Source organism: Gobius niger (genome assembly GCF_951799975.1).
Source record: "Gobius niger genome assembly, chromosome: 12".
Lineage (NCBI taxonomy): Eukaryota > Metazoa > Chordata > Actinopteri > Gobiiformes > Gobiidae > Gobius > Gobius niger.
The window spans coordinates 23,080,539-23,104,575 of record NC_136863.1 but is presented as its reverse complement, the minus strand read 5'-3'; the positions used below and the strand labels follow the sequence as shown (position 1 = coordinate 23,104,575).

Below are 24,037 nucleotides of genomic sequence, written 5' to 3'. Positions count from 1 at the left end.
ACACACACACACGAAAAGAATGAGTACATGAATTCTTTAACCTTATGTCAAAACAATATAAATGTTTTTATTCATATAAATGATCTTATCTATTATAGTGTACCAGGGATCTGACTAACCGTAAAGTCATTGGACATCACTTGGAATCATGGACTGTAAATTAAGAATGGGCTAAGTGAGAGAAGCTTCCCCCATAGCGTTCAGCTCAGGCTAACTGAAGCTTGTTCATGCTAGCAATTTGGATGGGCTTTTGGAGCCAGCTCCATTATTTAGAATTGAATGAAAATAAAAAAGGAAATGGATAAAATGTGTTAAGACAAACACATAGAGGTAAGACTGACTGTGTTCTGTAATACTTAAAGGGACTAGATAGAAGTTGTCATTTCTTCACTCGCTACTGCCACGTTAGGGCTTACGCATACAGTGGGGAAAAAAAGTGTTTGGTCAGTTCCCCATGGACTTCCTATTGGATTTTGGCCAAATACTTTTTTCCCCCACTGTAACTGCACTCTCTATATTAAGCTTGTGCATGACAGTGGAGATAATTGGTATTTCGTGACAACTTTTCCGGAGCCTGTTGCCATTTATTTACGGCTTCAGGAAGAAGGAGCCAATATTAATACATTCTTATTTTACAGTCTATCTTTGGAATTTCACCACCCAAGCCCTATTTAAGTCTTGTGGCCATGTCACCAAAAACCACCATGAGTGGAATATTGGCATCGAGTTGATCCATAATCTTTCAAGACTGTATATAGGCTCGAGGCTATTTTCATATCATCTTCGAATCCTGTTTAGTTTCCTCATTAATTTGATGAAACTCCCCTTTTGATCAGACATAACCTCAACTTCAGTGAAATCCATTTGACAGTTCAGCTTCAGATGAGCGTCCGCCTCATCCGGTGCAAAGGCAAATTTACCCCAAAAATAACACATTTGGGGTGGTTTGACACCGACAGTCCATTACCCTTTCGGTTTAGTATTCTGCCCTCGCACATTTTCCCGGGACACTTGCGTATTCAAATGCTCTCTGAAAGGTTGCAGGGTTTCCTTGGTTGCAGCTAACATTCGGGGAAGGAATAAATAAATAGTGACATTTTGGAGAAGATGAAATACTAACATTCAGATCCTTTCCGGGGTTACGTCCCCCCGCGAGTCATTTTAAATCTTTTACATAATAATGAGTTGAGGTTCTTCCCAGCTGTGCAGACTGTGCAGGCAAACGTAAAGGCACAAATCAGTGTTCAAAGTGATAATTATGCAAGACTGGAAAGTCACTCCGAGTTTTTGTAGTTGGTGAAAAGGTTGTACAGGACTCTCAGGGTGGACTTCAAGTTCAGGTTGACGACGTCTGCGAAATGAACCACAAAAAGTGAATAATTAAAACACGTTACACAGTCTCTTCGTTGTTTTGTTTTTTATGATGTGCATATTATAGGTATAGTGCAAAATACCCCAAATTCCCAAAACCTTCTTAATTTATTCAGCCTTGGGACAGAAATAGTTTTGCTGTTATGCAGTGTGGTTAAAAAATGTGTAATTTAAAAATACATTATGTAAAATTTATGCTATGATGTCATAATGTCAGGTGGAGGGCAGGGGCCAATACAACCTATCGGAGAAATACCTTTTTTGTTAGAAATTGCCAAAACAAAAATGAAAACAAAAATGTTTTTACTCATCAGTATTTGACAGTGATTGGATTGGGACACCTGACATATTATTTTATGGCTGAAAGTTCTTTATACTGGACAACATTACACACATGTTTTTGAATATTGTCACCACTTTTGGACGCCTTTGTGAGGAAATAATTGGACATAAGTTCATTATCCACGTAATTGAGCCTTTTTTTAAGCCATTCCGCGGGTGAAAAAAACTGTCCACGTTTTTTTGCCTTGTTGTTTCCAATGTAAAATTGGCTATTTCTATCTTTTTTTTTTTTTTTAAATCAAAATCACTATTTTTGCGAATGACATAATCTTAAATCCAAGGCTCTGTGAGCTGCTTTTTCAATACGGGGGAGATGGGGCAGTTTCTCATCATCGGAGGAGCACATGGGCTCTTTTAACTAGTAAACAATATTGAAAATTCCAGCCACGCCGTATGTCCGCCACTGTTTTTCAGATATTTTTGGGCGGACCTGGCAACCCTGAACTACAGACGGCATCTTTGCAGAGGGCGAAAAGCCTTTTGTGAAATACAGTTTTCCACTCTTTTTAGCCATTTTCTGGTGGAATAACTTATTTATCACATATAGATATAGATATAGCTCAGTAGAAGCGAAAAAACGGCAGTCGTAGCTAGCGTTAGCATGTCGCATGGCGCTAACATGAAGCATCATGTTAGCATTCTTCATTATTTAGAAGTAATTATGGCTATTAAATCACTTAGCTCCTCTCCATGTCTTTGTATCTTTATTAAGTAGAAAACTATATCAATAATTCAGCATTTATTAAAGTACTTTTTGAAAGTTAAGATCTTTCACTTCTTTGTTTTCCCCCTGAACTGTTTCAAACATGATCATACTGTATATGGACGATTCCAGAGATGCCGTCTGTATCTATTGCTGGGTTTCAAGTGACATCACAGCGTTCTAAAGGCCTATAATATATAGAGGTAAAATTATTTTGTTTTTGTTTTTGGTCTTGTACATAGAGATCATGGATTCAGTGACTGACATTAATGATCCTTTTGATAATTCATAAATTAAATTGTTAGACACTTATTTACACCTGTGAAAGTGTAATGCAGTTAATAGGAAAACCTGCGATACAAGCATTATTTAGTTTTTGTGAGACACTGATGCTTTACATTGATGCATCCAATATGAGGTATCAATTTTGATGAACTTTAGGGAAAATATAATCATCTGTGTCTTGCTGGTCACAGGGGCAACATTCAACCAGGAACTCTCCGCAACATGGCTTTCAGTATTGGTTTGGGTTTGCAAAAGGCAGTGTCTTTGAATCTGTGAATCTGATTTAAATCCAGGTGAAACTATGCTGTTGTGTATAATTCAAAATAAGTAGGAAAGTTAAAATAGGAGACAAATATTATCTTGTACACAAAATGACCATTCACTCGCACGTTTATCCACAATGGGAATTTATAATCTAGTCAGAAAAATAAACAGGTCAGAAAGAAACCAAAAAAACGTGTAAACTTGAACGTTGTGTAAAATATATATGTTTAAAATAGGTATACAAACCTCCTTATTATGCATCCCCTGTGCCCTACATAGTCACTTATTGGGATCCTGATGAAATCCAGGTCTCTGTTGAGTTATTGTTACAGCCCAACATTGCATCATTTTTTTCGTCTTTTTTGCATGCCTCAAAGCTCCCCCCGCCATTATCTGCACTTCCATGTGAACTGCCATGACACTGTCGATATCATTAACAGATTTGGGCGCACTTTCTTTGATTTTTAATGAACCCCCGAGATATGAGCCCAAAAAGCGACGCAAACTCTACATGCAAATGAGCCCGCACTTCTACAGTAGACTGGGGAAGGACTGCTATGGCAGCATGGAGATACTATAACGACTGTAATGATCCCAATTATGAGGAAAAACACATAGTAGTAGTGAGTGTTTAGCTGGAAAAACTAGGCTACATGGGGAAACTGCATATGAATGAGCAGAACTTAATAAGCTGTATATATTACAATAATACAACCTCATTAAGTTCAATAACAAACGTACTTTATCTAGATGTATAAAACGTATATTTGCACAAAAATGAGAATATATTTGTTTAATGGAAGTGGGTTTGGTCACTGCATCCAGTCAAGCAAAGGGTGTACCGCCATCTAGTGGCCAAATGTACGTACATAGCACTTTTCTTTTTTTAGGTACATTTCTACAGCCTTTACTAATATGTTGTTTGCAATACCATGATAGTACCTTCTGGTCTGGCTTTAGGTTTCTTCAGGCCTCCGTCTTGCATGAGTTCAAAGGCAAAGGCCACGTTGTGAACCTGTCCAAAATATACCAGATTAGGGAAGTATTGTTGTAGGATTGTGTGATAATATCAGCTATGTTATACTAGATGCACAATGTGTACTTTCAAAGAAAGAAATGCTTAAAATATTTAGTCTCTTCTGAGATAAACAATACCTACACAGCCCCACCAAAAAAGTCACAGGCTCTAATGTTTCGTCGATGACTGACTTTAACTTTGATTACCGCCCGCATTTTTTGTGGCATTTTTCAATAAACCTCTGCAATATCATAATATCCAGTGTTGCCTTCATTTTTCACCAAGATCTTGTATTGATGATGGAAGAGTGTGACCACTGTGCAAATCCTTCTCCAGCACATCTCAAAGATTCTCAATGAAGTTAAGATCTGGATTCTCTGTGACGGCCAATACATGTGTGAAAATGATGTCTTACGCTGAACCACTTTTGCAGATTGTCATCTTGGGAAATTATATTTTTTTCTCACAGGACAGGAACATGCATTTTTTTGGATTGTGCAACATAATCTTGGAATATGCTTGTGCCAATCAGGAAGAAGAAATCCTTGGATGAATAACCTGGTCATTCAGGATATTCAGTTCGTCAGCTATTCTCATTCTTTGGGCGCATAACTAGACTTTACCAACTGCAGCCACCCCAGATTAGAACAGTCAACTAAATCCAGGCTATGTATTAACTGCTAAAATAATCTTCATAGTCATAACAGAATCAGAAAAGAATCTTTTTCCCATAGTTTACCTTCTGTTCAAAGCTCTCCGGCGTCAGGAAGAAGTTGTACAACGGGACAAAGTAGTCTTCAAGCAGCCCCATCAGTAATATCAAGTAGACCCCATCTGCAAACTGGATAATCACACATATTTAAGATAATGACAAAACGAGCCACGATATTACCACACACACAGGCACGCGTATCAGATCAGATCCTATCCATTTAATTATTCAAAACCAGAGATCCGCCTTAAATGAAGCTGAGACCCAAGAATGACCCGCGTGAATAAAACATGAAGCACTTAGGATGATGCCATGAATAATGCAACGACTATAATTTCAGACAACAAACCTGCGACTCCAGCTCCGTCACTTCCAGGTTCAACTTGTTCAAGTGTTTGTTCACGAAGGTAATGAGAGACTGCCAAGACAAAAATCATATTAGGCTGTGTTTTTTGTTTTGTTTTTAAAGGAAATGTTCATTAAGCTACAGCAATTATCTGCCCATAGTGTATGCATGGATTTCAACAGATTTTGAGAAAATTTTTGTACAAATAATTAGTTTTTAAAGACAATTATTTATCCGGGCTTGGCATCAGCACATGGAGTTGAATAACGGGGAATACAAACAGCAATGTGTAGAAAGTAATTCACCGTTTTCACCACGTTGAGCTTGTCTGGGGCGTGATCCAGCAAAGTGTCAAACGCATCCCTCTCTGTGTTCCCGAAATAACCCAAAGGAAATTATGAGTCAAGCAACAATAATCAAGAAACCATTTGCATAATGGTACGACTTGGAGCATATGTTCAGTCGAGACTCACCAAATCTCCCCAGCATCATCCTGTGGACGTGAGGAAACATCAGTTACAGAGAGAGAGCGACACTGTGACTGAGAATGAGTCACAGTGTGTTATTGGAAAATGAGCCTTACTCTGTGGTGCTGGTCAACTCCTTGGTCACTACAGCAGTGTGCAGGACGCCCTCTTGTTTCTGTGAGATGATGAAGTTGTAAGAATTGCATAAACAAATAAAAACAAATACAATTTTCCACAGTGTGGCTTTAAGGTAAGATGAAATGAAACTTTGTTAATTTTCCTTAAAGGTGCATTATGCGACTTTTGATGTGAAAAAAAAAAAGTTGATATTTGTGCATATTTGACCATAGTGACCAAACAGCTGTATGGGTGGTCAGCATGGCACCTTTACTTTCGATTACGGTGGCCTCTACAACGCTCCAGGATCACTTGTTTTGTAGGATTTCTGGTGAGAGGGTCCGTCAGCTGGGAAAACCTTCCAAACAACTGATCCTGGATCCTAGAAACCACTGTGATGGAAAGTAAATGCGCTGTGCTAACCACTCATACACCCGCTGGGTCACAAGGTCAAATATGCACAAACTTTTTTTTTTTCCACATCAAAAGTTGCATAATGCGCCTTTAAAGATAAGAAACCGCAAAGTGCATATAGCAAGCACCTAAAAAACTAAATGTGAAATGAAGATAATAATAAAAAAAAGTATATGCAACAGTTAGCCTCTTACCCCCGCCTGAATAGAGTGCATTTTACCCAAATCTAAAATAAAAGCTTCTTGAGAAAAAGTGTCAAAATGGAAAAAAATGAAACTCAATCGAGGATAAAAATGCAACAACAGAGCGACAAAAACCTGACAAAAAAAAGATGAAAGAGTGACCAAAATGTGACAAGAACGCAACAAAAAAGGCAACAGGAGAGCAATAGAAAAGTGACAGAAAATGTGATGAAATGTAACAAAGAACCCAACAAAAAAGCGATGGGAAAAACTTTTTAAAAAAACGCGGCATGACAACGCGGCAACAGTGTGAGGAAATAGATCCATTTAGATGAGTTTTGTAGTTCCTAGCTTTCAAATGAGGCGTTAGTCTGGCCTATAGGCTGTGACATTATGCAAATGGGTAAAGCTGAACAGGAGAAAAGGCACTCGGTTAAGGCTGGGGTTAAAAAAGGACATAGAAATATGCATACACAGCAGGACAATGGGGATGGGCCGTGGGCGTGTACTGCCCACTACTGACCTTGACGACCACCACTTGCACTGAGACGTGTTCAGGCAGTCGGATCGGAGCCTGGTAGTGCATCGCCAAAGCCACAAGCAGATACACAATCGCCACAATGTTCTTCGAATGGAGAGCTGGAGGACAAGAGGGTAAAAGGTCTAATGAAGTTTCGATTATTGTAATTTGTAACTAAACGTGCAAGTACAGGAACATTCAACACTTTTTAATTCAGCCCAGTACTTTTGATGCAAATTCACTATATTTAACTATATTGTATGCGTCATTATAATAGTCAAATGGGGAAAGCTCACAGTCGACGCTCCACTCGATGGTCCATCCGTGGGGTCGGAGCTGCTCGTTCACAGCCTCGAGAACCGTCTGCAGCTTCTGCTTCTGTCCGATCTCAGACTGGGTCACCTCCGCCACGTTCAGCTTTCGACCCGAGAGTTTTTCTGCGAGACATCAAAGGCATTCCGGTTGGTATATTGCATGTATAAATAAAAGCTTTGCTAACATTACATGGGATTAAGATGAGATAACACCAAAGGCGAAAGTGCAGGTCTGGAGACTTGAAGATCCCAAAACCAAGATGCTTTTGGAAGGGCTAATACGGGCATGATTATGTAAAAGAGCTATTACTTTCAACCTAAAAAAAAGGTTTAATCTCACATGAAGCATCATAATGGGTTTATACAGAAGTGCAGCTAAACTGAAAGGCTCAAGTCAGTTCACAGTCGCCTTTGTTCTTAAGAAACAAGAACAAGATCATCAAAGAAGACTCGGGGAACTGCAGCCTCTTAAGCACAATGAAAACAAAAACTCTGTGGTTTGAACATCTCAAACATAAGAGACAAAAGATAGAATAAAAATTATACGAGGGTTGGTAACATAAAACGATAAGGTGTGTTTTGAAAAGGCTCCAAATACACGTGTTCTTTGCTGTTACGTGTGGAAAAGGATGCGTATTGTCTTTGGCGTGACATGCTTTCAGTTTTTGACAGATGATGAAATCTTTTGTCAGCGTGATCCGTGTTGGAGGGAATAAAAGTGACGTGAAGGAGAAGATTAAAGACGAGTTCTGACAGAGGCGCGTCAGGTAAAATACTGAGATGTTGCTTGAGGATTTCAAAGGTTTACATTACGACGAAATACAAAGAAAGTCATATACAATCAAAGCGTGATGTACGGAATCATGATCTAACAAACATAGACATGCTGGTTACCTTTCCCCACCCATTCTTGACAGTGAGTGGCAGGTGGATTTTTAACAATCACAGCAAACTGTTGTAGCCACCTCTTAAATACCATATAAGGAAGCAAAGAGCATATGAATAGGAATTAGATCAAATAAAGTTGCAAAAACTTTTTGGGCAAAAACTATAAAGCCAAAATATTTTTAGCTATCTGTTTTGTTTTGTTTTTGTATAGGACGTTTTCATCAGTATGTATCTATTCTCAAGTTTGCCACCGGAGGGCGTTGTTGAGTTCCTGGGCATTCCAGACATTCTTGATTTAGTTTGCATTTTATCCCTCAAAAGCTGTTTTGTTTGTCATCTGATGCACATGTTTGTTCAGGTGACCTTGATGTTCAGGTTGAAACTTTTATATTAAGTATGACTGCAATGTACGGCATATTGGTCCTTTTTTGGACCGCAGGAAGTACAGAGAGAAGAGGGTGGCTGAGTTTATAGTGGCCTAACGGTACCCAATAAATAAACATAAACATATGACAGAAAGAAATACTAAAAATATTGAAAACCCAAGATCATTGCAAGATAAAGTGAATGACTGAATTGTTTTCTTCCCTGTTGGCATGGGCATCTTCCAAGATCACAATACCAGGATTCATGGGGTTAAAATTGCTAAAAGATAACCCTAACCCTTAAGTTTTGGAGGCGGGACTAAAGTTCTGTTTCTCACCGAACAGTTTCTGCAGCACTTGTCCATCGTAACAATCCTCCTCCAGGTCTTTGACAATGATCCGGTCCTCCTCCAGCTCACTGTTGATCCAGTCAATCAGCACCTGAGGCACAGCCGACACAAATCAATGCTTTACATTCTTCAGTTCATAGATTGTTTTCTGTTTTTTTTTTTTTTTCAGTGTTTGTTTGTGAACATGCACAATGTTGAGATGCAGATGGATTGCCATGGCAACCGCAAAAGGATAAACACTGATGGAAAGCGGAACCACGGGATATTGCATCATACCTTGACCAGATCTTTAAATTTCAAGTTCTCTCTTGACGTCGGGTCCAACATGATCCTCTCCGCGTTCTCCTCTAATTAGGACGAGAAATAATAAAACTGTCACTCACTTTAATCTACAACATTTACATTTCCTGCTGCTTTTCATTATAGCGTTTCACATTAAGGCGTACATTTTGAGGACACATGGCAGTGTGTCTGTTGAACCATGATTCATATGAGCATAAAGACACAGGACATCCCCACCCTCTTTCATTTCCTGCTCCTCCACAACGCCAGTCCCCAGAGACTTCTTTCTCCCCACTGCTGCACCGTGTGACCTCTGTGACCCCTGTTTGACAACCGCCCGAAATGTCACAGGTTCTGCACAGCCCTTGTTTACCAAGTGGAACCATTTTTGTCATAGGGCACAGAGGGAAATGAAACAATACGCAGTGTTATCACCAATTAGGTATAACAAGAAACAAGAAAACACCCTCTCTTCAATGAAACCCTTTAGTTCAGACCTCAGTAAACTAAGTAAAGTAATCAGCACTTGATCAGACCGTCTTGATTCTGTCCCAGTCATTATCAATAGTGCCAAGTCAACGATTTGTTTTAAAGGATACTAGCAAGTCCACAAAGGCAAGGATTCTTTATGCTTCAACAGATGCTACACTAAGCTTTAAGTCAATATTGCTGTGGATCTTGTGACTATTATATATATATATATATATTTTTTTTTTTATTTTTTTTTATTTTTTTTTTGTGTGAAGGAAAATGGCACAATGGCAGTATGCTGTTCCTACCCAGCAGTGTGTCCTCTGGATGGATCTCGGTCCCTGAAGGCAGCATGGGAGCGTTGATGGCATTTTTCCCTTCCTCGTGAAGATCACTCACTAGAAAAAAAATATAATAGAGTTAATGGGAAAAAGTGAGTAAGAAATAAAATAATAATAATAATTATAATAATAAAATAATGACATGACTTTTATTTTTGCTTTACAATGTGCAACTTTTACAACATTTTAACATACTTTTTCATATACGTGCATAAACATACTATGCCTGATTAAATTTGAAAAGGAGTGGGAGGAAGTATAACTTACAAGCTCCCACCCCTGTAAGTATCATGTCATTTCATTAATGTGGTTGGAGCTAATATGGTATTCCAGAAATACACAGTGGCTTGTATTATCCAAACCAATTCGCATTTTCCAACCAAGTGTGCCAATCACTCTCCCTTTCCTTCTGTTTTCCGTCACATGGCAACATGTCAATTTAATGGTAGAAACACATTAATTACATAAATTATAAACACATATAAATACACAAAAATATGTTTCTATTCCAACAATGGTAAGTAAGTACTTCAATTGTAAGCACTTTAGTAGACTACAATCCATTGTCAAGCCCTTATAGTTGCAACCACAATGTGAAAAGATGTGTTTTTTTTTGGTTTCCTTTAGGTTTTACACCTAGAGCCTTTTGGTTGGCTTTTTTTGTTCAAACTAACTTGTCAAATGCACGTAAGGATATGAATTTTACATGTTGGTTATCTATATTACTGTTAATTATACGTCAAACAAAGAAAAGCATGTAGCACATGCCTGGCCCATGCCCTAATGGATCAAACAAATGCAAACCCATCAGTTCCAAGTTAATTGAGAAAGACCAGACACTTCCTCCTCCCTGTGCAGCTCTGTCCTTCCGCTGTGCTGCCGCTGCTGATAGGATTGTGAGGCCGTGGTGTCCTTTGACTGCTCACCAGCATGACAACATTAGCATTAGCATACAATCATGAAGGGTCCATAAAGACAAATAAGAATTGAGTTTATTGTTGACATAATGGTGAACGGTACATGGACTGGAATGAAGCAGTTAAGCAATAGCTGCAGACAATGCACTGTAGAGAAGGCAATTTGAGCGCTCAGATGATCAAGTGAAGGTGAATGGACTTTAAAGAAACGGCGAGACATCGACTGTTGCATGAGAATGCTCTGATCTTGAATTAGCATAATTCTATTTTACACATGTTTTTTGTAGCTTAGCAGCCTTTGCCAGTAAAACAGAAAATCTTGAGTTCTGATGGAGGCAGTATTTATCGCAAAGATTGAAAGCTGGATTTAAGAGCCTTCTTCCACTAATGGCTGCGTCGCTTTTATCGCCGTAGCATTTCGATTTGTGCAAGCAACAAATGGACAACAATCAATGACCCTCTTAGCTCGTCTCATTGACTTTGGCTATTTATACAGCCCCACAATAGGACGTCCAACTACTTTTCATTCAAAACTAACATATAGTGAATAACAAACACAGTACAACTTTACCAGAGTCAACGGGTCCAACGCCAAAGAGGATCTATGGACTGGGAAGGAGGGATCCCCAGAGCTTTACAATCAGATGTGGAAGTCTTTTTTTTACGAATTGCAAATCAGATAAAAAAAAACTAAAGCTAAAGCAATCTCATTATCAGCAATTTACAGAGAGGCCTCTTTTTGCCATAATTGTCCAACTTCCTGCCCCGGGAGCTGACTAGACAACAAAGTCAAAGCCATGTTCAACATATACCAACAGTATCAATGATTAAACACTCATTTGCATTCCAGTGTCCTATAGTTAAGAATATACATGAGAGCTTTTGCTTATTACTACTTCAAAACTGTATAACGCTTTGTTAAACATGATCAGTAGTAAGCAGAAGTACTGTGTATGCTGCTACATACTGACAAAAATAAATAGCTTAGTATTTGATAAACATGTAATTCCAGCTCAAATACGTACATTTCTTGTTACTACCATTCAAATAGCTCTCTGAACCATGTAAGCTGCTAAATTTACCTCTCCTGACCCCAGTGACTACATATGTGTCAACCGTACATACAGCGTATAAAGGTAACACGTCCTGCTTCCCTGTTTTACTCCTTTAGTTCCTCACCCCCCCTAAATATTAGTCAATATAAATCAAAATGTACCTTGTTTTTTCCTCTTGGTCCCACACAGAAACCCCGCCATGGTTCGGACACCCCTAACGTAGTCTGGAAAAGCCTGATTTTTGAGTGCGTCTGAGGGAGTATCAGTGACCGGAGCCCGGGACAGGGAGCTTCATGACGTGGTTATTTCTGGCCCACCCCAGACCCCTTCCACCTCTGCGCGGTCCAGTTACGGGACGTCTCTCTGTGTTTGTGTGTTTGCATGTGTACAGTATGTGTGGAGACAGGACACTGCGGATGTTAGAGCGACAGAGTAAACCTGTGGGAGGCAATGAGATGCACGGGGACGTATTTCAACAATAGAAGGTAATTTGACAAAGTTAATATAGTTCATAATAATAATAATAATAAATGATTGTATAATAACAAAGCTATGTCTTTGATTTTCAGAATTATTAACTGACAAATCAAATTTAGATGTCAGTGTTTCTTGCATTTTTACTGTATAGTATTGTTTTCCTTTCAGTTATCACAACAAATCATCCTCTGCAACAGGGGTTCTGGCAAGGACCCCACTGTGGTCGCTTTGAGAGGCATATTTCCAGTAGATCGAATGGAAAACATGTCCTAGGGGTCGCAAACAGAGCTTCTTATATCTTATATCTTATAATATATAATATTCCTATGTTATATATCGATTTTTGTATAATAATAATAATAATAATCTAGCGTCTGCCAATATTATAGCTAATTGGTGATATATCTCAGCTCTTCGTACTACACTTGCTAAATTGTCTTTCGTAATGTAATTTCCCAGCAGCTTAGGACTTGTTACACAAATGGCTAAGATACATCATCAATCAGAGCCTGTTTTGGCGCACATATAGTCACAATAATTTAATAAGCACAGTCTCGGCCGTTTATCTTGTTCTGGTTTATAGCTGTAAGTAAACAGTCCTTGGGGAATGGACTTCAAACATGTAAGTCAAGTCCCTTCTGCCTTCAGTGTGGAGTCCACAGGCTAAATGTAATGAGTGAGTAACAAACAGGGGAAGCATAAAGCAGATTGAAATTGATCTGGTGCTAGTGAGAGAGAGAGGGGGATATTGAGAGGGAGAGGGGAGAGAGAGGGGAGAGAGAGGGGAGAGAGGGAGAAAGAGAGGGAGAGAGAGAGAGAGATAGGAGGAGAGAGAGGAGAGAGAGAGAAGGGAGAGAGAGAGGGAGGGAGAGAGAGAGGGAGAGAGAGAGAAAAGGAAAGGGAGTGTAACGGGGAGGTTTAGGCAAGATATAAATAATGTTGTGTGGGGAAACTAACTGGGCCTTAAATATAGCCTGGTTATTTACACCAGACTCAGACAGTGAGTAAGAGCACAGAAGAGGCTGCAGCAGCTTCATGAGGGGCGGAGGGTAGAGAAAAAGACATGGATAAATAAATAATGATAATAATTATTGTTTTTGTTTACAGTTATATGTCTTATGAACCTGATTCATATTACTTCAGTAAATGTCAATCTTGATTTAACTTGTCCAGTTTGATAAAACATGAGGACCATTGCAATAAAAAATAAGAAATCAAAAACACCTTGGAATTAGTGGTGGGAAACCTCATGCTTTGATACGATATACAATACTTGGCTCACGATAACTATAATCTCACGATAAAATGGAGATGATCATAAAATTGCCGTGCTGCCCTTTACTGGTCTGACTGAATTCTTGATCATTAATATGCATGACATCATCAAAAGTATCGATATCAGAATAGAAAGTATCGTATCGTCCTGTAAAATATCGCTATATATCGCAAAATCGATGTATTGTCCCTACTTTGAGTAGTGAAAGTCCTTAAATGGCCCCCATAACACTAAAAAGTCATATAACTTAAAATAATCCATTGAAGCAGGAAACAAAACATAACATAAAATCAAGCCAAAATGATATTCTGTAACCTACAATTATGTTGTACAAATGCAGTGCACACTATTTACACAGCTATTTAATTTAGCCTATACAATGCAGGCAGCTGGAGGGTTTTGGGACCCCAAGTGAGTACGTTCCTACTGGGGAATGAGTGATGGTGAGAATAACTCAACTGATGTGAAAATATATGGTTGCAGCAAAAATTACAGATTGAAAAAGTGTATACAATGCAAAAATTAAAGTGATGCAATAGTTTTTTTTTTAGCAATAATGTTCTATGTGAATTGATAAAATCTTTGTTCATTTATAATACATTATGAAACAACTGAAGGGCATAAGTAAATTGCACTCACTTTCAATCAATCCAACTGTCGTATAGATGTTTTGTTGTCTGAAGGAAGTCCCTTTTGATCAATATCCACAGTAAATTCATGATGCATTATAAATGTCATGATGTGGGAGGGACCAAACAAACCATGCCGGGAAAAACTGTGTTTTTGGCCTTATTTGACCATCCTCAATGTGAGACATAACTGACAGAGGATGGGCTGTGTTAGATAACTACACTTCCTTAAACCTTATCAGGACACATACTGTACAGTAGGGCTTCACTGTAACGCAACAACTGACTTCCACAGGAGCGTGTGGGTGAGTGGCTATAAATCTAGCTATAAGAATACATGACCATGAACATAAAAAATAGCATGAAAGTGAATCAAAATGCTACAATTTAAATCTCTTAATGTAAGCTTTATTCTTTGTAGCTAAAGACGTGGAATGATCCTTGTGTGCAACAGTAAACAAAGTCCGAGCACTGGTAAACATACAACAAACTCTAGTTATATCAAATGAGAGATCAGTGGTTCTCAACAGTTACTGCATCAGGACCCACAATCATGCTGGGATGATTGTGGGCCGCGACCCAAATACAACTTAGACTTGTATAGTATTTTGTAAAATAATGTCTTTTCCTCAAAGAATGTTGTTAAATAAGCATTATATGAGCTCAAAAAGCTGAAATGATGATAAAAAACACCTGATAACTGTCATTTGAACAGAGTCAAGTAGTGTTTCTTTACTTTTTCTGCACATAAATATTAATAGACATATTTTTTGGGGAAAGGCTCGTGACCCACTAAAAATGGTTCCATGACCCACTTTTGGGTCCCCTTGATCAGGGGTTCCCAAACTTTCCAGGACGCAACCCCCAAAATCATTCAATCAACAACTCGGGACCCCCTTCTGTAAAATGCAATTAGCTTTTATGATCATTTAAGTTGCAAAACATTTTACATTTTGTTTTAATATGTTCGTTTGGATACTGTATTTTGATATTTGGCTTAATTTCATTAAAATATGCAGTTTTCAAGCAAAAATACATCAAGCTCAGTGTCAGAAATGTAAAAAACATTGTCTCAAAATCATCTTTTGACGCCCACTTAAGTTTTCCGTGACCCCCCAGGGGATCCTTACCCCCACTTTGGGAACCACTGATCTAGATAAATAAACATTGTTAGTATTTCCATAAAAGTACATACAGTTAACTACAAATGAACATAAAGAGCATCTATTTCACACGACCACATGGCTGTCACTTGTACTGCGCTACAGTATTGCAAAATACTATATCATATGACTATTCAGGATCATGTGAAGTAATTTTCCAGTGCAACACCTGCCTCTTGCACCCTTTGCTTTAAGGGCCACGCCCAAACCTGACAAAAACTCACACCACTGACAATCAAACCACATGCACACACCACAATGTACAAAAGACTTCTGTATTCAGTATTATAGTATAAACAAGTTCAATTTGAAACATCTTTGACCACTGAGGGGCACTGCTCTGCCATCTACACAGAAGCAGAGCTGCACAGCCTTAGAGGCAGGCAGTTTATATCCTAATGGTCAATCAAAACAAATGTTCATAAATTGTACTTGGTCTTGGTATACAAACATACCAACGCTGAGATAGCCGTGCCTACCACCCCTAGAGATCACCCGACAAAGCAGACTTAAAGACCAATATGGAGCATCCTATTAGCCTATACCCAAAGAGCCTCCAAAAAGTCTGGAAAACTCCACCTTTCAGAAGAATGCGTGGAATTTAATGAGGTCCCTAAACAATGAATAGGTCTATTTGCTCCAATGGTGGTCCTTTAACTATCTGCCCACAGACACATGGCTGACAGCACACACACACACCAGGGCGTTAAACCATGCAGCTGTTCCTCCAACAGGCGCAGACAGGGGCTCTGCCTGACCAATCTGCAATGGGACAAAAATAGTTCACCTCACAGTCACAAATACATTCTTACACTACAATATCAGGACTAAACAGTGAGAAATCAGAACACAACCAGGCCTTATCAAACTTATACCATGACTCTCTTCCCAGTTGGACAAAATGATGTAAATTACAATTACGCAAAAAAAAAAAAAAAAAGATGTATGTCTAAAAACAGGCTAAAACAAGTATTAAATCGGGACTAAAGGAAGCCTGGGACCAAAACCAAACAAACAAATCCTGAACTAATTCAAGAAAGACACATAGAAACCATCAGTAGGACACGACCTCAGAGTATACTTTACTTAAACTTAACTTAATGTGTGCAAAACAAACCCCACCAAATCCCAGATCCCTCTTATCTTTCTAACCTTGCATTCTTGACACGGGTCACACTTACAGGACAGTCAGTATCAAGGCTATTTTTACGCGCTGCCTCACAATAGATGAATGTAAAGCTGCTATGTGACATGACTGTTGCGCGCTATTGTGTTGTTTACGACTCTTTAATTCCACTGTGGTCGAACAATGTAGACCTATTATATTTATATTGTGTAATCTAGTGGCTTGTGATGTCGTCCTGGAGGCGAGTATTATTTTAAAAAAGCACCATCACATGATTGCAGCACCATGGACAGAGGAAAACAGCCTTTAACCTTTTGGAGAGAAAACAAAACAAAACAAAAAGCAGGATTGTCCATTTCACTTACCTTCCTTGGACTTCTTTTTGCGCACCAAAGTGCCCCCTAATTTGCCCAGAAATGACTCGTCCTTTTTCATCCTCGCGGTGCCAGAGGTGCCCGTGGTCCCAGACATAGTAGTTGAGGTGATTTTGTAATATTAGCTGCAGTAAATACAGCCTCGTTGCTCCACTCTGTTTATTTCAAACACCAGCGCTTTGTCACTCTCCAAAAGCGCAGACGCGTGCCAGGTTCAGTCCAGATAGGCGCTTTTGGAGGCATCAAGGGAGGCAAGAATGACACGGGACATGCTTCACTCTATGTATACCACAGCGCCGACCAGTGGCAGGCTACTGTTATTGATGCTATAGTACTGGAGAGGGACTACTTCAAGTCTTGCCATTAAAGTGCATATGACACTTTAGACACCGTTTTCGCTAAAACATAGTTAAAACAATTATATTCAAGATTTTGCTAAAGATTGTACCCAGCTTTCTTCATAGTTTCACTTCCTTATTGGGCACGGACAGGAAATGACACAGATGAAGGCAAACAATTTGAAACTGCTGCCGTGCCGACCATGTTAAGTCAATGGGAAGTTCCAGTTAACTATGTCACTTCCTGTCAGCAGCTTAAAAATAACTTTTCTGACCAACATTTCTTCCTCACTGAAATAAAACGATAATTATGCAACTGATGTCATCCTTCTGAATAGGTCATATTTTCAAAAGCATTAAAACACATGCACTTAAAAGATTCATTGTGTCATAGCTTGGCCTTCTTTACATGTTGTATTTGATTATGCATAGGCCTGGGCTAATCTAATTGATGGCATACCGAGGTTGCGCTTCCTGTATAAGCTTAACTCAGTAAACTCATTAAACGCCTTTCTCTGGGAGGTCACTCGTGTTTGATCTTAGCTGACTCGTTGTACAATCAATCATATACATATGCTAACAACACGCCATCAGCCAAATGTGAAGACACAATTATTTATTCTTTAGGAAAGTGAGGAAATTAGGTATGCGCCATCTCGTGTCAGCCGTCACCACCACACTGGGTTTCTGAAACGGTTACAAACAAAAAAAGGAGAACACAGTGAGTAATGTAAAGCGGCATGTGATCTAAACAACACTAAATGACAGCCTTACCCGTGGTCTGTAGTAGCTTCCAGTCATGGCACAGTGTATGTCTCAGTTTCTCCACAGTCTCCACATCCTCTGAGAGAGCAGCAGAGAGAGGCCCCAGAGCTGGAGCAGGAGTCCCCAACAGAGAGGCGACTGTGGGGGCTACACTCGGATGTTCACTTTCCTGAGACAGAATCATCACATCATACATACATTCTCAATATGTAGATGCTAGGAAGGGATTCCTTTACTTTAATCTTCATGCAGAGCCACTTCATCATTCACTGCATTTAATTTTGTATCAGTCCATTTCACATTGCCAACTGTTGAAATTAGAGTAAGAGTGCTGCCCCCTGGAGGCCATAACTTCAGAGTACATGAGAGCACAAAAACAGGACAATTTCACTAACTTACATGAATTTATACACCCCTACAAAGGACTAAAATAGGACAAAATCAGACTAATCTAAGATAAAACCAGGAACGAGACCAGCACCCTCTTTAAAACTTAATAATACTAGAAGAAGGCGCTTAAATATGCGCAGTTGCCACAGTGTAGGTGCAAGTGGTTTTTATATTTGCTTTTACCTGCATAACGACAAGAGTGTGCCCCTGTGCCAGACCCTGCAAAAGGCCTGTCAGCTGCTGCCATGCGCTTTCCAAAACTCCACAGTCTGAGGTGCGAATCAGCAACACCAGACTGGGGTCGTACTCATATCCCAGAGGCAGGAGAAGAGTAAGCACTGCCTGCATCAGCCCTGATGTGTCTCTGCAGCCCTGTGAGAGGAAAAAAGTATACGTCAAACTTAATCATATGTGCATTATATCGCACGAGCTTCAAGAAACATTGCCATTTTACGTTTTATAACCTTAAACCATTTGAGCACTGGGGTTTGGTGTAGCCACTGCACTTTCAAACATACTTATGAGCTGAAGGTGCATTACCCAAACATGAATTGAACAAAGCACTACTCCAGCTGTGTTATTTACAGCATGAGTGAGCAACATGGCAGCCCTTTTAAACGTTGTATATGTTTTACCCATTATGATCAAGTTAAAGCATAAGACATCACCTTCTTTAAGCACACAGGAATGTAGTTTTTGGTCTCTGCATCAAAATTCTTGTTGCTTATCTGTACAAGCATTGCATTCCTAGAGACAAGAACAATCCAAGATGAATTCTTCCACTTATGGGTATTTTATATTGCATACATAACCATTTCTAGAGTCTCATTACCCATTTTGTGTAATGCAGCTTTTCACCATGTCATCACCAAGGAAAACAACCAACATTCTACAAAAAAAACACACAAAAAACAAGAAATTCAACACCTGGTTTTGTAAAATTCCCAGTTGATACCCCCCCTCATTCTTCTAGGAGGGGGGATGCTCTAATCTAGCGGCACAACACTACACTAGATAATGCATTACAATATATATAAATAGTTAGTTAGATTATATTTAGTTTAGTTTATTTGAACAGTTTACATTCATTTTTCATTTCATTACAGTATGGAAGCTCAAAAGGAGTAGGCTGAAGGAAGAAGCTGTGCCTACCGCCTATTCCCCCTATTTCCCCTTTTACATAACGATCATGCAGTATACATTAGAATTACTTGTATACATTTTAAGGGGTTTAGTCTGCAGTGCACTTTGCCGTCCCTGATCCCATAATTTGCTGAATTTCTCCCTGCTGTTCCCCCCGCTCATGCTAAGCTTGCCTAATAAATAGTACATGATCAAAAAAATCATGTCAAATCCCTCATACCGCTTGCAGGAGGAAGTCGCAGCATGCTGGACAACCCAGTTCATCACTATAGAGACATCATGGACCAGAGCCAGGCCACTGCGGATCTGAAAGTAATTCAATATAATGAAAGCAGATCATTGATGCTGCTGATTTGGCCAGGTCAGGGAATCACACACACACACACACACACACACACACACACACACACACACACACACACACACACACACACACACACACACACACACACACACACATGCACACAGGCGCCAGATGCACATCACAACACAAATTATGACAGGAAAAAAACATGTTCTGACTTTCACTGTACCTCGTTCTTCTCCATTTGGTCCATTAGAGCAATTAGACTGGAGAGTGTTGTGAGGACATCAGTATCATCAGTATCTAGGGCTGAGTTTTCTCTCCTGCAATGACAAAAAAAGAGATATATTTTAAGTTAGAACTAATAATGCATCACAGAAATGGGTATCCTTTTCATAATGATGTTTATATTTTAGATTAAAGCCACAAAGCTAGAATTATGTACAGTATGTGAAAGGTACAATTATAACTATTTGAGTTTGATCTATGTATTGCAGTGTTACCAACAGTTGTTTCATTAAATTTGGGTCAGGATCCTCAGATGGGCAGAACCACTGACATCCTTCAGGACAGACGGTGCCATCAGGGACCACCAGAGCCGTCTGAACATTAGGAGTCACGCGTTTAGGAGGATCCGGCCAAACTATGTCGTCAGTTTTTTTCTCCTCTTCGTTTATCTCTGCTTGATCTCCATCCTCCGCCGATTTACTGCGTTTGGTGCTGAGTTCGCCGGAGGGTAGATCACCTGGAAGGACACAATGATTCACGGAAACTTCAAAGGCACTATCGGGAACATTGTGTGATTGACTGTGTACCTGCATGGTTGAGACAGGACCAGTACTTTCTGTGAGCCGCCCGGACGCAATGCAGAGATTCAAGAGCACTGAGGAAAAAAGACATTGAGATTTAAACTTAGTATCAGAACAGCAGGACTTGACAGTGCAGCTATGATCACTGTCAGACATTGCATTATTAAACCGACCTTTTGCAGGGACCTTCCAGGTTTACTGGTCGAGGCAGTGGATCTCCGAGCAACGTCTGCACGGTCTCACACACAGACTGAGGAAGGGATTTCAAATTATAACCTCCCTAAAATAAAGAAATTCAACATTAAAAACACAACTCATCGTTTTGATGTAAAGACAGCAAATATGAGCCTGACCTACCTCTAAAACAGCGCACACTTTTCCATCAGCGAGATTCATCAAGAGGTGAGTGAGGTGTGCGAAAACATCCGGTGTTGCACGCATTTCACCCTGAAATTTAAACGTATTAGTAAGTAATCCATTCATCTCATTACGTGTCATTACTCTATTGCATTTTTAGGAACCTCTGGGTCGCCAATGGCTGTGTCAAATCCGGCACACACCAACACCAGCTCAGGACAAAACTAGAAGAACACGTGCAACAAAAATACTATATATTGAGATTGTGGTGTTCAGCAAATTCTCATTCAAATGCTCTCCTTACCTCATAAGCAACAGGCAAAAGTAGATGAAGGAAGACAGACAAGTAATCACTGTTCTCCATTCCCACCTGAACACAAAGTATTTAGACTAAACATTATTTTACACTACTCTTGATACACTGTACCTTCCAAATTTAGCACAATGTACAGTGCTATGCAATAACTACTGTAATAACTACCTATGGAATAATGTGCAGTGTGGAGGTACATAATGTAATAAAACATAAGACCTTAGAGTTAGAGTCTTTTGTCCTATTACATTATGTACCTCCAAACTCTGGTAATACTTTATTTTGCACTACCCTTGATACATTGTACCTAACTAAATTTAGTACAATGTAATGAGCACTGTAACAATGTGTAATAACTTGTACTTGTAGTTTGTAGTACATAATGTAATAAGACAAAAGTCTAACCCTAACCCTAAGGGTCTCGTGTCCTACAAAGTACTAATGCAAGTTATTCCATTGTGTATCTAAACCATAGGTACAAGTTATTACAGATTGTTACAAAGCTCATTACATTGCACTAAATTTAGTTAGGTACAATGTATCAAGGTAGTATAAAATAAAGCGATACCCAAACGGCTAATACCAGTTATTATGGAGTATGTACTACATAGGTACAAGTTATTACACGTTATTACATAGCACATTACACTGTACGAAATTTGGTAAAATGTATCAAAGGTAGTGTAAAACAAAAAGTGTTATCAGTATTTACTAGAAGTAGAAACAAAACTTATGAAAACAGAAAAGTCAATGTAATTGAATCTAACCTTATTCAATGGTACATTTATTGTGAATCCTGCTCCATTTGCTGTGCCAACAATGTCAAAGTCGGACTCCCTGAGATTAGGCCAAAACTTCTGATGCTCAAAGCGGTGCCAGGAAAAGTAGAGCACACTAGGAAATTAGTAGCAAAATATGTTAAGTTTATATCCTCAGGGAAACAATAGCAGTTGATAAATAAAAAGCCTCACCCGGGGTCATCTTCAAAACAGTACTGCACGCCTTGACCATGGTGCACATCCCAGTCCACTATCAACACCCTCACAAACAAAAAGCCTGTGTTATTACTTCATAGTACACTGACAGTCATGTCCTAAATCAGTTCAGGGAATACCTTTTAACACCATATTTTTGCTGAGCATATTTAGCGGCAATTGACACGTTGTTGAATACACAGAAACCGCTGGCTGCACTGCGCATGCTGTGATGTCCTGGAGGTCTAGTGTCAGGAAGAATAGAGAATAATGTCAAATGTGTTTGTGGACCTTTTATTATCTTTGAGCAAACCAAGCATTAAATGTTAAAAAATGCAATATTATAGTAAAAGTGAGTAATATTTTCGTAAACCTTCTTGCTTGTATTCATTGAACAGTCTCACCTGACCAGAGCCATGCCATTCCTCACCTTCCCGGTCATCACACTGTCAACCAGCTGCAGAGTGGCCCCCGAAGCCAGTTTGGCACAATGGTATATGTTCTGACAAATAAAACAGAAAGTGTCAGGCAAATACATTTCCAATTAATGTGAGTAAACAGTGATTATGTATGTATAGCACTTACAGGGTGAAAGTAGACATCCCCATACTGCAACGTAAACTCCTGCAAGTCTTCAAGAGTCATATAAGGAGTCTTCTTCACAGCTTCCAGATATTCCTCGCTGTTAAACGAAATAAATGGCTTTTTTTCATAAAGAATTTTAATTTATTTTAAGTTAGACGAAGACTATATAGACTATTGAAATGTGTTTTAATCAAACCTGTGAACAAGGAGGATCTCTGCCTCTGTGGCCTCTCGAACAGGTACGGAAACACAGCGATCAGCCAGACCGGCTTTTACTAAAGCTTCATAACTCACAGTGAGGCGTTCAGGGACCTCTATCTTACATGCTGGGCTGGGAGAAAAATAAAAGCAGAATTATAATATTAGAATATGATATTATATAGGTAGGCATTAACACATCCAACACAGCCTTGTAAGTCAAAGTTTCTAGGTTTGATTTGGCCACAAAGGCGAGCAGAGATTTGTAAAGAGCAATAGAAGATGATAAGTCCTGAATTTGAATGCATATGATCTATTTACAAAACATTATTCTTGAGTTTGGCCCTTGACCTGCAATTACTGAGCTGTTTAGGACCTCTAAGGAAAAGAGCGCCTGGTTTTCATTGTCTAACACAAAAAAAAAAATCAGATACAAACTAAATCAATAAAATCACTCAATCAAAAGAACAAAGTCTACACAAGCACAAGCTACATTGTGTAACATGATTTATTATTGAAGCATAAATAATACATACTACTAATAAACAGATATACACTAAGAGTTGGTATAAATCTCTGAATAAACATTAAACATTTTACAAACAAGACAGTGTATCATCATCATATGCGTCGACTGGAAACAACAACTCAAACACGTGGTTCCTCCCCCACTCTCTGAAAGTGGTGATTCAGCCATAGAGTCAACACTTGGATTCCACCATCGCGCTTTTTATTCGCATTAACAATTTTCTGATGGGTATTTAAAATGCTATACATTAACTAAATTATTTTACAACATCACACTCAGACTTTACTGGAGTAGTTCAGTGACCATCGTGCAAATGTGTTTCGCTGCCGCGCACAGATACTCACTCGACCCAGAGGAGCTTATAGTTGGTCATCTCCGCATCATAAATAAGAGCTGTTCCTGTTACAGGGTTCATTTTTGCAAACTTCCCGTGCAAAGAGCTGCAGCAGAACTTGGAGATGTGCGGAGTCGTAAGTCGCAAACAGATGAGTCGAAGCGCGCAGAGGTTGCACGCATGGGATAAACTCCTGAAAACTGATATGTGGATGAAGGAAATCTATGGA

At 39.2% G+C, this 24,037-nt stretch overlaps 2 protein-coding genes across 4 annotated transcripts; both read right to left on the bottom strand.

The window, feature by feature from the left end:
- Positions 1-505: 505 nt before the first annotated feature.
- parvb (parvin, beta) lies at positions 506-17,037 on the bottom strand. Of its 3 annotated transcripts, none has more exons than XM_079567629.1 (13): positions 16,761-17,037; positions 9,720-9,809; positions 8,935-9,005; positions 8,647-8,749; positions 7,038-7,178; positions 6,745-6,860; positions 5,625-5,683; positions 5,515-5,534; positions 5,347-5,408; positions 5,045-5,113; positions 4,723-4,824; positions 3,908-3,980; positions 506-1,351 (listed from the first exon to the last, which is right to left on the bottom strand). In XM_079567629.1, exons 1-13 carry the CDS (start codon positions 16,864-16,866, stop codon positions 1,275-1,277), a joined length of 1,089 nt encoding a protein of 362 aa, XP_079423755.1. In that variant the 5' UTR covers positions 16,867-17,037; the 3' UTR covers positions 506-1,274. The 3 variants fall into 3 exon arrangements, with proteins under 3 accessions (XP_079423755.1, XP_079423757.1, XP_079423756.1); XM_079567631.1 differs by lacking the exon at positions 16,761-17,037 and adding an exon at positions 14,117-14,155; XM_079567630.1 differs by lacking the exon at positions 16,761-17,037 and adding an exon at positions 11,886-11,960.
- Positions 17,038-17,768: 731 nt separating this feature from the next.
- LOC306971320 (polyamine deacetylase HDAC10-like) lies at positions 17,769-23,951 on the bottom strand (the record flags this gene model as incomplete). The annotated part of the gene is made up of 20 exons (XM_079567560.1): positions 23,819-23,951; positions 22,944-23,078; positions 22,748-22,844; positions 22,567-22,664; positions 22,303-22,407; positions 22,160-22,228; positions 21,956-22,082; positions 21,180-21,245; positions 21,040-21,099; positions 20,876-20,965; positions 20,692-20,798; positions 20,525-20,592; positions 20,217-20,454; positions 19,939-20,032; positions 19,626-19,711; positions 19,095-19,151; positions 18,931-19,009; positions 18,446-18,634; positions 17,882-18,041; positions 17,769-17,794 (listed from the first exon to the last, which is right to left on the bottom strand). The coding sequence occupies exons 1-20, from the start codon at positions 23,887-23,889 to the stop codon at positions 17,769-17,771; spliced, it is 2,022 nt and encodes a 673-aa protein (XP_079423686.1). The 5' UTR covers positions 23,890-23,951.
- Positions 23,952-24,037: the final 86 nt, after the last annotated feature.